Below are 15,253 nucleotides of genomic sequence, written 5' to 3' on the forward strand. Positions count from 1 at the left end.
AAGAATTTTTGAGCTTCGTGTGATTCCATTGTGTTCCTTCACTGATGTTCTCAATATTTTAAGACCTTTCATAGAGTTTGTGGTCTAAAGGATTTCTGTAACATACATGAGTTTGACAACGAGTTTACTGTCTTATATGTTTTATACTTCTTAGTCTCCTCTGCAGCTTATAATTAGACATGAGCATGGAACAGTGGGCTTCTCACCACTTGGCTGCTGCATTATGTTTCCAGATGAGGATGTGTTAATTGTTATTAAAATTACCTACAGGACTCTTTGGTGATTTTTCTTTCTTAAATGTATGACTGTGTTGCCTTTGTGTGTCTGCCTTCATTCTGTGTTAAAAGGAAGACATGCTTTAGGCTTCTTTGATCGTCTCTTTGGTACTTTGAGCACAAATCTCTGGAGGAAATGGAGAACAACCTCTTTCCCGAGGCCTTGGAACAAAAGACCTGAGCTGCATTTTGCTGCTCTAGCTTCCACAACTTTTTTTTTTTTTTTTTTTTTTTTTTTTTGTCATTGACTCATCCTTGGAATTTCCTCATCTTTTGATGTCTTGAATTTTATGGCCAGGCTATGTTCATCTTGGTAGGTTTAAACACTGTAGTGGATAAAACCTGCACTATGTAATAAGCTGTTTCCATAACCTGCATGTGTCTCCTAGGTGTTTAATGAACATTTATTTTTCCTGGAAGCACTGTCAGATTTAAAGCAACGCATGTACCCTTTCCTTGCTTCCCTTGTGCAGTTCTTCAGGCTAATCTTCTGTCTTACTCTTTGTTTTCACATCACATAAGCACTAAGAAATGTTAGTGCTTGTTTAAAAATTATGACTAAAAAATTTCTATTTAAGAAAGCAAATACTGATTTACACAGAAGAATATGGAGCTCTGAGTTGTTTTAAAGTTCTCTGTTCAGGGATATGTCATTAAAGTAATGCTTGCTCTTAACTTTTTAAAGTTCAGCAAGCCAAAAAATCTGTTAGTCACATTTAGCCTTGCAAGGTGCCACTAGATGGTGTCAGTATCTAGTTCACTTTTTCTTTACTCAAGCACTAAAATATTCAAACTGCTCCCTGTTTGCATCAAAGGCCTCTTAAATTTTTAGGTAGCATAAAGTAGGTTTGTTAGAGAAGATCATAAAAGCCATCCTTCCGTGACTCTGATTTGTGATTACGTGAAAATGACAGGTAGGTGAATATCATTCAGTCTAGACATTTTGCTCCCCATTTTCACCTCGCTTGTTTGTTTAGGTTATGTATTTAGACTCTGGACATGAAGATTCGAGATTGTCTGCCATATTACTGAAATAATTCTATAGTTTCGTAAGAAGATGGTAAAATTTTGTAAATTACATAGATTTTAAAAAAAGAGCATCCTGAGTCATATACATGGTAATTATGTAAAATCTATTTTGTGTTCTCTGTGTGAAATCAAGGAATCTTAAACAGGGGCAAATAAGAAACCTGGTATCATCCCTGTCCTGATTCTGAGATGTCCCTTGAGCCGAGTTATAGTAAGAGGGGAAGGCCAACTCTTAGGGGACACATCATAAAGGCTGTCAGTGTTAAAGTGACTGTAGATATTGCAAAGCGGGTAGTTCTAGGTGGCTGTAAAAACCTGTAAGAAGCGGAAACCGGTAGGCTGTGAGTGACTGGACTCACCGAGGGTCAGCTCTGCAGTAGGCGGCAGAGGCTTATGAGGAAGAACTTCTTCCCTCTGAGGGTGACGGAGCACTGGAACAGGCTGCCCAGGGAGGTTGTGGAGTCTGCTTCTCTGGAGATATTCAAGACCTGCCTGGACAAGGTCCTGTGCAGCCTGCTGTAGGTGACCCTCCTTCGGCAGGAGGATTGGACTAGATGACCTACAGAGGTCCCTTCCAACCCCTGCCATTCTGTGATTCTGTGATTCCAGAGCGATCCTGAGCTGAGGAGGTTGCTTACTGCCGTGTAGTTTTAATTCTTTGGGTGGAACGATGGCGTTTCTCTTTTCAGAGCTATTTTAGGTAAACGTTCTTTTATTCTCATCAAGCAATACAGATGATTGTGGTTGATCTGAAAAGCTACATACACCTTTGAGGATACACCACCAACCCCCCCCTTCACTTTCCGCATTCAGGGTGGGATGGTAAATGCTGTGTCTGCCACTCAGTAGTCTGTGGGGTTTTCAAGATTCTGATCATAAGGATTACCTGTTTGGCAATTTACATTATTTGCCTGGTTTTGGAGAGAGATGTTGATAGAAAGAGTGTAAGCTGATATAATAAGTAATGGAATACTGGACAGAAGGGTGGAAACAGGTAACTATGAGCACATTTTTTATGAATTCTTGAGTCACTTGTCCAAGGTTGGTTTAGGCATCTGAATGTGGTCTCTCAGCTTTGTGCTTTTAAGAGAGTTTTCTGTGGTTGACTAGATCATTTTACAAGTACAGTTGAGAGTGAAGCAAGAAACATCGTCTTACTGTTGACAGTACCTCTGTTCTTTCTGAATCCAGACATGCATTTTCTAGAAGCTCAGGAATAGTTTGCATGCTGAAAAAAGAAGTTTCTATGTATTTGACCTCCAACAATTCCACAGGTTTAAGAATTTCAGTGGCAAACTTTTAGATTGGAAAAGCTCAATAATAAGTCCCTAATCAGAAGATTGTCTGCAGAATTCTAGTATGCTTAAAGAGTGATTCAAAGCACTCAATTATGTTTAAAAAAGGACATTTCAGTTAAAATAGAGTAATTCACTTGTATCTGTAAAAATGAGAGTTGACCCTATGCTGAAAGAGGGGCAGTAGTTCATAGACCTTTTTTTCTGACAAAAATTCTCACCTTGGAATGACCAGTCTTGGATTAAAAGTAAAGGTTCAAATGACACTGCAGCCTCTAGTGTTGTTTCTACTTGGTGGTTTTTTGTTTTGTTCTTTAATACTACTACTGTGATGCATGACACAAGTGACTTTCTTTTCAGTGTTTAATAAACCACAGAATATCATCCTATAATTAGACCCATAGCACTGATGAACCACAGCCTGTGTTTCACATCGGGACTTGTGTAAAATTTTTGTTGCTCAGTAGATTCACTTGCCTTTTTTTTTTTGTTTGTTTGTTCTTAATCTAGAATGAAGTCTGTAATTTGCAGGGTTTGCACTCATTTCTTATAGTTTTAAATTAAGGGAGAAGTTACTTGTGGTTCCATAATACAGTTTTTAGATAGATATAGTATTTCTACACCATAGAACTCATAAGGTTTAGATTTATGGTTCATGTTCTACTGCATTAAAACTAGTAGGTTGTTTGTTCCAGTTTTCAAAAATATTGCTTTCATAATTTGATTTCTAGCCTCTTCTTATATGCGAGATTCATCTTTTGGATATGCTTGATTAGGGATGTTTCACATGGTCTCTGGCAAAAAAATGCTCTCTTGAATCCCTTTTTTCTGTTTTTCTGCCTGTTCCTTCAGTCCTTTTCAGCAGAGCTTGGGTGCTGATGTAGCAGATTTTTAATCTAGATCTAAAGGGGACTGAAATAAACTTTCACAGGTAACTAACTAAAAAATAATACTGAAGTTGTCTAGTTGTGTAGTTGTCTGAAGTAGGAAAGGGACATTTAGCTCCTATATAAGGGATCCCTCCATGATTCACTGTTACGCATTTTTCAGCACAACACTAAAAATTTTAGCGTTTTGTCTTCAATGAGTTAAGTAGAAGCAGAATACTGTTACCCTAGAAGGAAAGGCTGGATCCTTAGAAGCGGTTGCTGGACCCAGGAGTAGGATTGGGCCCTTCAGACACTTAAGAGGACTGTAGTGTCTTCTTTCTTCCTCTGGAAGAGTAATGTGACCTTCCTTAGAATGAAGGCCTTTTCTTCATATTGTGTAAACATGAATTACGCTTCATCAGTTCGTGCTTTCCATGTACTTGGTTTTAATTGTAACATGATCCTGGCACATTACAGCAGTCGTTTCAGCTGTTACTATGGGAAGTTGCTAAATTTTGTTGAAGAATGGAAGAGTTAGAAAAGAAAACACCAGCACTCTAAGGAAGAACTCGCAGACTATCGTGGAGCAAAGACACCTTTCTTTAATACAGTATAAGAACTTTTCCCCGTGTTAAATGGAGGTGCTAGAATTTATCTGGACAAGTTTCTTTACGAGCAGTGTCGTTAGTGGAGCCTAATTTGCTGTGCCTTCCAATCTTGCTCCTCCCCTGCTATGGGGCTTTACCGAGTCTGAATGAGCGAATACCTTCAGATGACTTCTCTACCTTTTTTCAGTACTGCTCACCTCTGTTCCTTTTGTCTCTGGTTGGGAAAAGGGCTTGCGCACACTGTGCCTAGGTAGAGTTAGGAGCCAGAAGAAAGGCTGGAGCTGAACATCTTTTTGCTGTACTTGCACAAGGTCCTGTGCAGCCTGCTGTAGGTGACACTGCTTTGGCAAGGGGGCTGGACTAGATGACCCACAGAGGTCCCTTCCAACCCCTACCATTCTGTGATTCTGTGAATGTTTTGGTCACCGAGTAGCAGTAAGGTGCCCCTCCCCCCCTTTTTATTTTTCCCTTTCGTTTTTTGGGTCTTCTATTGCTTCTCTATTGTTGTAGTTTTTTAAACTGTTGACGTTTTACAAACTTACTAGCAGTACTTTTACTGCCATAGGGAAACATGTATTTCAGTTCTCTTGTTTAATGGTTTTGCTCGTGTGGGTACTCCTATATGTTTTAACAGCTGCTCTGAAAAAGTTCCCTCTTTTTTTTTCCCGGTATAAATCCTTGGCATTGTATTTAACGTCCTTTCAGTATTTTTATTTTATCCACATCTCCTGTATAATTGACTGTAATAGTTATTTAAAAAAAAAATAGATTATAAGAAGATTTTGGTTTCCTAAATCTTGCATAATATGGTGCTGTTGACTTAAGTATTTGAAATATGCTTTAGCCTTTAAAATTAGGATAGATACTGCTTGAGTAAAAAAAGAATTACTTCTATTTAATTGTGATGCATTACAAAACTCTTTCATAGTGTGCGTGTGTGATTTCCTATCTGGGAAAGCAAAGTCATTCCCACATTCAAAAGCTAATTGTGCCTTGCTGTCAAAGTCATTAGTGATACCTGGGAGAAGGTGAATCTAGAAGGAGTATTTAGGATAGGAGGGTATTTTGTGTTATTGTGAGCATCCTTTGTGACATTATTACAGATGTGAATGAAATATACTTAGTCTTAACATTCTTAAACTTACATTGTTGACTGCAGTCATATCCTTTGGTTCCTACCAGATTTTTTTTTGGTAATGGGAGAGGAATTGTATTCTGAAGTTGTGAAAGACTTAGCCTGATTGACTTAGACTTTCCAATTATTTTATTCGTCCAAGTTGCATTTAAACATCGACACATATTCCGTGTTGGTAGTGTAAGGATGATGAGTATTCTCCTAGGTTTGTTTTCTATTCTGAGCATCTATATAAATCACAGTTCAGGGCACCTGAAATTATAAGCTGGCTTCACAAGCAGTTCCAGTGGTGAGGGGCACCTTAAGGGCACGGTTCAACATGTAAGAGTTAGGCGTGTGAAAGTACAAGGTTGCGAGTCTCGATAGGCAAATGAGTGCAAAGGTGTGTTCTTAAGAAGAGAAAGCTCTGTGTGCCTTGTAATTATGCGTATGTTGTTCTTATTTCACTTAAACTTAAGGTCTTCTGTTAAATCATGGAAATAAGTATGCAAGACAGGTGTTGAAGAGTGATAAAATTTAGAGACATCGTTTATCCGTGGTACTTGCAGGAAATTGACCTGCACATAACGCACATATTGTTCTTAACTGTCTTAATCTGTTTAGTGTTTGTTTAGTGTTTGTAGTTTTTCAAAGCAGAGGTTGTCTTCTTGTGTTGTTTGGAAAATGTGTACTGTGTAGAAACCATTCTTACATCTTAAGAAGCAAACACTTGAAAAATCAAAATCTTGGTGCTACTGCAATGAATCATTATTTACAATTCTTCATTTTTGGATGGTGCGTAGTGCAATGTTTGTAAAGCCTGTTTATGTTCTAGTCTGAAGTAGCCTGTTAGCCAAAGGGCAAGATGAATCAACTAGATGTTTTTAGTGGGGGGTAGGAATGCAGTAATGGTGATTTGAGAAATTTGTTGCTAAGTAGAGCTAGTATTGGACTGAATAGAGCTGTTCGTAGCGATGTTTTCCAGGTTAGTCTGGTTCTTAGATGTTGAATAAAACGCAAGCTTTTTTTCACTTGCTTTTGTTTCTCTAGTTGCTGAATAAAAGGGCATGTGAAATTGATTTCTCTTTGTATGTCCCTCTGCACCAGTTCTTTAGAAATTACGGGACATCAGGGAGTGTGGTAAATGAGCTGCATGATTAAATTTTTAAATCTTACAACAGCTTTGTCCAGGATGAAAATCCCAAAATTTCAAATTATTTCTTTTGTTATAGGTTTTCTTTAAAATATTGCTTGATTTACATGTGTAAGATTAATAATAAATATACTTTCAGGTTGACATTTCATAAAACAAAATTAGAATCTTAAGGAATGCATTATCCACAACAGTGTACTTATTGTGGCAATATTACTTTTATTAAACCATTTATCATTTTAATGTTGTGTATTCTGACTCTTAAGGTTTTCTGTCTCTTTCTTCAAAGAAAATGCAACAAAACATATTCAACATTCATTTTTCTTTCTTACAGCATTATCTGCATACCAGAGGTACTACAGTTTACAATCTGACTACTGGAAGGTCTGTATATGCTGCTTTTTTTTTTTAAATGTATTGTTGTAAATTATTTAATTTCTAAAATAGATGAATTTCAATATAAGTTTGGAGTATCTACCTGCAATTACTTTTTCGCATCTTAATTGGATCTTAATGGAAATGTTTGCGGATATGTACAATTTATTGTAAATCTAAGTGGAAATAAATCTTCACACCATATGTTGAAATGGCAGATCAGTTAACATGACACATTTTGATTGCTTTTTGTTAATTATTATTATCCATTACTTATGTTTTTATTATGTAAGCATGGATATTTGGATACGCATGAGTATGGAGAGAATCGTAAACACTTGAAAGCTGCTGCGCAGGCAGTGGACTTGTACTAGGAAAAATGTTCTCAGGTTGCTTTTTATTTCTACAGAGGCCAAATTGTTTAAAGTCCCTTTTAGTATTTTAGATACCATTCTTACATAAGACAGGAAACAATCCTGTCAGTGTAGCAGTCTTATCTGTAAGTCATGGTATCAGGACCTTAAATTAATAAAATTTAAAAATTTCTTGTAGCGATATTGTCAAAAATAGTTACCATTGTTACATTGTCACATGAAATAATTTGAAGCTTCTGATTGAGACAGAGGTGCAGGAAAGCGTGTAACACAGTGGATAATTGTGTGGTCTTAAGCAGCTGTTTTTCTTAAAAGTGTGCAGAAGTTCATATTTCAGGGAGGGCTCACTCTGGAAAGACATCAATATCACGTATATATCGGCATTAGAGAAACATTTTCTGTATTCTTTGCATTTGATAGGGACTGTAAGTACATTATGAAAAATCCTGTGACTTCTCCGTTTTGAGGGGGTGGGAAGGGAGAAAGGCAGGGTAAATAAAGGGTAGAAAAGTGAACTGAAGTAAGTGTCTTCTGGTGTATGGAAGGAGACGTCTAATTGGAGGGTCCTAGGAGAAGTGTTCATGTTGTCTTGTAAAGCCCCTGCTCCAGTAGAAGTTGTACGAGTGCCATTTTTGTACCAAGCTATTTTGGAGTTGAAGTAGTTTTTGCAGAAATAGCCGCTGCAGTTTAAAAATTGCAACAATAAAAGCGTTCATCTGTTCTTACTTCTTACATGCTCTCGGAGAGTTAATTTAAAGATTGCTGTAAATGAGTGTTGAAATCGATCAATTAATTAAACATCCATTGTAATAGTTTCTGTTGTTTGTGCTTTTCCCATGTTAAGCATTTCAGAATAGTTTGTGACTTGAATAATTTTTTCTGGCTTTTGTTCTAATGGCTCATTCTAATGGCTCATTATTAGAAGAAGTGATAGATGATTAGTAAATTATTTTCCCTGCGTTTTAGAGAGTTCAGGGTGAAGTGTAAATGATTATTTGTATTTCCATAGGCGCAGAATGTTTCAGCGTGGCTCAGAATATTAACTGCAATTAAAATAAATGCAAACTCTGATTGTTTTGCAGTTCCATTTCAAGAGCATGGGTGGCAGTAAAATGTGTAATCTGTGCTTGATTTACTGAAGGCAATTTCTGTTTGTATGCAGGGTGCTGGTATTCTAACATACCTGTTCTTTGTGTGTATCTCAAGGGTTTTACCATGCAGAGACTGTTTCAAATAATTCCAGTTGCAAGCATAAGGGCATTGTTTGGAGCTGACAGAAGAGCATTTTGACTTCTACCAAGAAAAAAAACCACAAAACCCCAATATTTTTTCTTCAGGTTGGCCTCACCTGGGAAAAATACTATACTACTTGATCCTATTACGAGCTTCCTTATAGATGTGTAGCCCAAAGTGGTTTTTGTTTTCCATAATAATTTTGGAGATTTTCTTAATTTTAGTCAAGAATACACCAAGCTTGTGGTGTATTTTTGATCACCCTTATGTACTCTTTTGTAATACTTGTAATTACCTGTTTTACAGACGACTAAAAGACGAAACAAAAAGCGGTCACATTTCCTTGTTTTACTGTTGTGGTTTCTTTAAGAAGCTTGGTTGTTTTTTTTTTTTCTCACTTCTTACAGAGTTAGATGTCATCAATTAAGTTGCTGGAATTTGTGATGGTAAAGAAAGGAAGAGAGTGTGAAGAAAGGGTGGTATTTATGAGCTGTGAGGAGAACTGTGTGAGAGCTCTGAGAAATTGAGGGAGAGTGCTGAATCACATGAAGGTTATTATATAAGGCAGGTTTGAAACCAGGCAGGAACGAACAGTCTTATAAACTTTGGCAGCTTATCTGAAATTAGTTACTGTGGTGCGGTGCAAATGTATGTGGTTGAAATGAGTGTCCTGTATCTTCCTTATTTTATAAAAAGAAAGCTTCTAGAAGGATTGTGAGAGATTTTGCGTTGTTTTGGGTATACTTTGGTCTCCTTACACAGTATTTTTAGTCTCTGCTTCTTTGGGTTTTCACTGTTGTATGGGGTTTGTAATTGAGCATTGCTTTCATGCATTGTTCATTATGTGATATTAATTCTACAATTCATGGGTTGTTGGTTTTTTTTTTTCCTTTCACAAATAACAGCATTTTACTATTTCCTCCCCCCCCCCCCCCCGATTTTTCTGATGGTCTGAATTTTTTACCAGGTTGTTTTTCTGTCAGAATTTGAAGCATGGAGTTGTTTTGTTAGTTAATACAGTAAGCATTTTGTTGATCCTGTGGAACAAAAAGAGAATGAAAAAACACTTTAGGAAATATATTCTGAATGTATATTGTATTGACAGAAGTGAAGGTGAAAGGTTAGGAAGATGCTGTATTTTGCCATTTACTGGATCAATACTCCCTCCATTCTGATGAGATACTACTTCCTTTCAATGAAGTAACAGCTGTACAGGTAGTTTTGAAAGAGCTGTGTTAACATTATGCCGCGTGTTCTTAAATAGACCGCTTTTTGCAGTAATGTCTTTGCGCACTCACAGATAAATGTAAAATGTCCTGCGAAGTTACAGAGTTTCTGCAATTTTTGTTCTACACAGGCACTGTGGTACCTTAACTCTGCATTTAAAAAAATTACTTGACTTGAAATCTTATGATGTAAGCATCTCAACTTGGATAAAAGCTGAGATAATAGAGTTTTTGCATTCAAGTAGTTTTCTCAATGTTTCTTCTTATGTGCCTATGCCAAAATAAATCTCCCTTCTGTGCAATGTACTTCATTCTGATTTCTTTTTAAAACTCCCCTGTGTCAACATGCTGGGGGAGGTGAGGAGGACTGTGGGGGATGAACGGATGGGAAGGGCAGTTCAGGAGAGGGAGACAACTAGAACTGCAGTTTGTAGATTTTGGTGCTACTGAGAAAATAAAGATATCAAGTGTAAGTGTCTGCCATGGTTATCGGTTTTGACATATTCTGAGGAGGCAGGATTAGAAGCTCAGCAAGGAGTAAGATATTCCTGATTTTATCCAAACACGATGGCAGATATCTGGCACCTGGAAGAAGTTATTTTAATCACCTCGTGGTTGTATTGTAATACAGTTGATCATACTGAACTCTTTTATGTAACGTCTGGGTTCGGGTAGGGCAGAAATTGCAGTACATGAGTGAATTGAGTGTGTTTAAGAGGAAAAACGTCTGGATCTGTTGTACTGACATGTTTGCCCTGGGCAGGGGAGACCTATGGACCTTCCTCCACAAATGCGGGACTGTGAGCGGTTTCAGTGCTCACTAGAGTGGTTCCTGGGAGGGTTTTACAGAAGAGCCTGGTTGTCCAGTACATTGGTTGGATCTCCTCTGCTTGGCTGTGACACAGTTACTGCAGCGTTTATTTGATTTGATAATCTTGATTGAAGTATATTTGTAGCCTTTTGCAGGTAGGTGTGTGTTCACATATTGTCAGTTAGAAATTGTGTGCCTGTAGTTGTTGCAACACAGAATTTGAATAAATAAAACTTTTTGGTACAGGCAGATTAGGTAGCCACAAGCTCCCATATGCTGATTCTCTTCAGTGTTTCCATGAGCTTCGTATTATTGACATCACTGTGGTAGGAGAATGAGTAGGTAGCTTTCTAGGCAGGATTTTAGTCAAATCCAGGGGACTGTGGACAAGTTATGAGAAATATGAGGACAGCACTGTCATCGTACCTTATTCCAAGTGTGTTACTTCATCAAAGAGAAGTATCCTGTATGCCTTTGGGGATTTTTATAAAAAGCTGTGTTTCATCCAAGTAACAAGAGGGTACACAGATACTTAAATATTTCTTTCTATATGTGAATAAGTTTGAGGATTGCCAGGGCACCGTGTTCAGAAATGCACCTAAGTGACCCTTAAAATGATGTAAGTTACTGGGAAAATTAATTACCATGGACTAGGATGCTAGAACTTAGATTGAGTATGCCTTAAAAAGAAAAGAAACTTCAATTTATTCAGTTATGCTCAACTGTAGTATCTCTTTATAGATGAGTGCTTGGAGCGGATCACTCAGAAAATCTGAACGTTTCTTGAAATGTTTGAGGAACACTTAATTAGTGGGCTATATCCTCCAGCACGAATTCAGAGAGAGACTTCTTGTTAGCTGTTGACTTTGGCTGGAAAGTTGCCTAGAAGAAAAGTAAATCTGTCAGGCACTCTTTATCGTTGCTATGAAAATGGTCCTAATCACCTCTCTTCTTAATAAAGATTTCATTTATGTGGTCAGGGTGAAATCATGAAAGAAGTTTAGTAAAAGACCTACTTCTGTGTTCCAGTGGATTTGAAGAATATCTGGGTGCAAGTATGGTACAAACTGAATTTGCAGTTGCAAGACTGTACTGTAGAAGACTGAGTGGTCTAGTTTAGAAAAAAAAAGAGAAACTGAATGGAGGGAATAAATCCCGTAGTTGTTTTGCAGCAAGGTAAGGTTTCGGTCTAGTTCTGGAGAGCAGCTATTTGGTACTCCCTGCCCATGTTTACTGGACATTAGAACTACTGTCTGAGTTCATTTACCCTCAGGCCTTCTTCATATTTGTCTCTTAAAATAAATGATTCTTAGAAATTTAATTTTGGTTATATGTTTGCAAATAACAGAATTTCTTCTCACTCAGATAGTCTTCATAAAATTGAGGAAAATCCAAAAGCATGCAGAGGTATTAAAAAGACCCGTTTTACCCTAAAATTCTCTTTAGAAAGTCCAGGAAAATGCAACTCTGTGTGTGTGTGCTAGTAGTGGAAGCTCTTAGTGATCTTAGTCTATGCTGAGTTGTTGGTTTGTTACAGATAGCAGTTTTATAATGTTCCCTGTTATGTAGATGTAAAGTGTTATTTAGTACCAGGTAATTTTTTTACAATGCTGATTTATAATTAAACCTATGCAGAAATATTACTAGGAATATTATCAACCTTATGGTTAAAACACTTTTAATTAGCAGTAAGGTTTTTTTTTCCAAAGAACTAAAGTAACAAAAGACCACAAGTGTTCATTTCTAAATGTGACCGGTTGCTTGTTTTAGTATTTTTATGAGGCTTCTTTTAATCTCTCTACATTTTCTGTTTTGGTAGGTCAGATGTCTTTTTTGGTATGTTTTCTTAATGCTTTATAATAGGAAAACAATTTAAAAAAACATGAACGCTTTAATTCAGTGTGTTTTGCTGTCTCTTTTCTTCTCCAGACTGTAAGTCCATTTCCCCCTTTTTAAATAGTTGGACAAAAAGCAATTACTAGACATACTGATAACAAAAAGTAAGAGAACATTTTGCACCTTAGAGGATCTGTTATAAGACGGCAATTTTCCACTTCATTGACTCACAACTGTTTTATTTTCTGCAGTAGTCTCAAAAAACCAAGTAGTGCTTTTGGACAGAATTCATTAAAACTTCCATTATTTTTTTAAATTAGATATGAATGTTTAGTTTAATTGAAACAGTACAGTGGTATAAGCTCAGTAGAAATTGCTGGAGCAGGCGCCTGCCTGAAACACAAGGTGGAGAAGGCAGTGGATAATTGGAGAACGCTGCTGTTTATTCAAGCCCTTCGGTTTTTGGAACTTTTTGTTTTAAGCGAATGGATATCCTGTATAAGGAGACAGTTTTCCTCATAAGAGTTCTCAGAGAATAAAAGTGTAAAGTGACACAAAAAGCCTTTAATATAAATTATTGCCATGCAGCAACACAGGGCATGTGCAAGAAAAGCAGAAAGACAGGAGCAGTCTCTTTGATCAGACGAGACTTAATCAGGGAAGCATTTAGAAGACTTGATCAGGAAAGCAGGTTTCAAAAATCCTCAATGAAGGTGAAATTTGCTGAGATTGAGGTCATTACAGAAGGAATTGGGAGATATAGTAGATGACCTGAAGATGGATAAGGTGAAAATCTACAATTCAGAATATATTTGCAAAATAAAATCAGGATGATAGGGTAGGAATGAAATAAGTAGAAATTTCAGAGAAAATGGAGAATTGGAAAGTGAAAAATAAAACCAGAAACTGAATAAAGATTTAGTGGCTCTGGAAGGCGTTGAGAAGGAAGATATTAGTATCTTCTATATGCTCTTTACTTCTATCTGAAAATACAGTGGTCATCAGTGAAGCACATGAGATTCTATACCATCCCTCACTTTTGACTAAAACAACAGGTTTTAGATTGCAGTCATTTCACTAGGAAAATTCTGACAAAGACATTCTGGTCATGTTCTGAGGAGGTATGAAATAGAACTGTTCCAATACATATGGTAGACTAAAGAGGGAGAAAGAAGCATGGTATTATTATGTGTTATGGAACAGCAAATGTAAAATAGAGAAAAGTTTGAAAGGAATGTCCTTATTTTTAAATACTGAAGACAGTAGGTCGTAGTAATGGAGATAAAAAGCATTTTTATGGTATTGAATGGGATAAGCATTTCCAGGAGATTGTGTTGTGGAAATCAAGCTGGAAATGCAGTCAGAGTCTGATACAGCATGATAATATAGGATGACAAGCTATTATGCCCAGAAAAATAAAGTAAGAAAAGGGGAGGCAGAAGGCTGAGGAGAGAGAAAAAACTGTAAGACAGAGTGAGACTGAACAAATAATATGAGTAAGAGGGAAATGTGGCTAGAGGAAGAATTACAGGCAGTGGGGGAAGGAAAACTGTAGCCCTGCTGAGAATTTGAATGTAAAGGAAATGAGAGAAGATAAGTAAAAGCATACTTAAAGGTTAAGAGCATATGGGGAGAAGGGAGGCAGGTATATATAGAATAATACAGGAGTGGATTGTGGGAGGTCTGAAATGAGACTTTTGACAGCTTTCTCCCCAGCAGTAACCTCTGTGTCATAAATTCACCAGGCATGATGGGAAAGATTTAAAAAAAAAAAAAAAAATCCAACAAGCATGGTAACTGTTTAGGTGAGAAGCACAGTATCACTATCCGTTGAAGGACCAGGGTGTCTTCTGTTTTGAGGAAGGCAGAAGAAGGTAGAGTGTGAAGCACTGAGGATCACTTGGGGAGCTAGATGAGTAGATAATAAAAATTTGGTATGTTTAGAGGGGAGAAAAAATACATTAATGGGGCTTCAGCTGACAAAAATGAACTTTCTGTCCTGAACTTGCTGGAGAGTCCGTGGCAAGGGGACGAGTAAGTTAAGATCACAGAAACTCCTCTCTTACAAATTAAACAATGAAGATTTTTAATGTATGTAGCTGTTACTACAGATGATGATACCAATTTTTTTGTCACAAAAGAAAAGGTTTTACAGGAAATCAGGAACAAAGGATGTAGCAATTGCACAAAGTTTTTTACTGAACTGCTGATGAAAAATACCTGAGGACATATTTTCCATAATACTTAATTTCTGGGTGGATCTGGTGGCTAAGAGTGAGTAATTCTGTTCGTGGAAACTTTTCACTTTGATCCCAGGTATACTGGCAAAACAAAAAAAGGGGAAAAAACCCTTGGATGCAACAGCACCGCAGGTCATTTTAAAGAAAAAGTCAGTTAAAAAAAAAAAAAAAACCAACAACAAATAAAGCCCATAGCTAGCAATCTGTTTCTCCAAAGATTTTTGAAGGTTATTAATACGTTTAGATTATGAACTACTCCCTTCAGTGTGTCAACATGGGCAGAAGACGCATGTGAAAAGGTATTTGAAAAGCTAGAAGAGTTGTTAAAAGAACAGGCCCAAGAGAAATCTGGAATATGAAGACCGCTGCGTCGAAGGGCTAAATTTACAAATTATGCACCATATAGTCTCTTCTGTATCAGAATACTCGGTATCTTCGGCAACACTGTAAGTGAGGTTATTACAGCATCCCATAGGTGTGATCTCTTCTACAGAATTCTCTTCTACAGAATGGTAGGGGTTGGAAGGTACCTCTGTGGGTCATGTAGTCCAACCCTCCTGCCGAAGCAGGGTCACCTACAGTAGGCTGTAGAGGACCTTGTCCAGGCGGGTCTTGAATTTCTCCAGAGAAGGAGACTCCACAACCTCCCTGGGCAGCCTGTTCCAGTGCTCCGTCACCCTCAGGGTGAAGAAGTTCTTCCTCATGTTCAGACGGAACTTCCTGTGCTTCAGTTTGTGCCCATTGCCCCTTGTCGTGTCTCTGGGCACTACTGAAAAGAGTTTGGCCCCATCCTCCTGTTACCCACCCTTCAGATA

At 37.4% G+C, this 15,253-nt stretch overlaps 1 protein-coding gene across 15 annotated transcripts in view; it reads left to right on the forward strand.

Annotated features, from left to right (window-relative positions):
* The window catches only part of KDM6A (lysine demethylase 6A), a 171,390-nt gene that overhangs the window by 46,495 nt on the left and 109,642 nt on the right, over positions 1-15,253 (forward strand). For all 15 annotated transcript variants that reach the window (XM_075430978.1, XM_075430989.1, XM_075431023.1 and 12 more), the window contains exon 4: positions 6,678-6,727. In XM_075430978.1, coding sequence (XP_075287093.1) covers positions 6,678-6,727 — 50 coding nt within the window. The remainder of the gene's footprint in view (positions 1-6,677; positions 6,728-15,253) is intronic.

Source organism: Opisthocomus hoazin, chromosome 1 (genome assembly GCF_030867145.1).
Source record: "Opisthocomus hoazin isolate bOpiHoa1 chromosome 1, bOpiHoa1.hap1, whole genome shotgun sequence".
Classification (NCBI taxonomy): Eukaryota; Metazoa; Chordata; class Aves; order Opisthocomiformes; family Opisthocomidae; genus Opisthocomus; species Opisthocomus hoazin.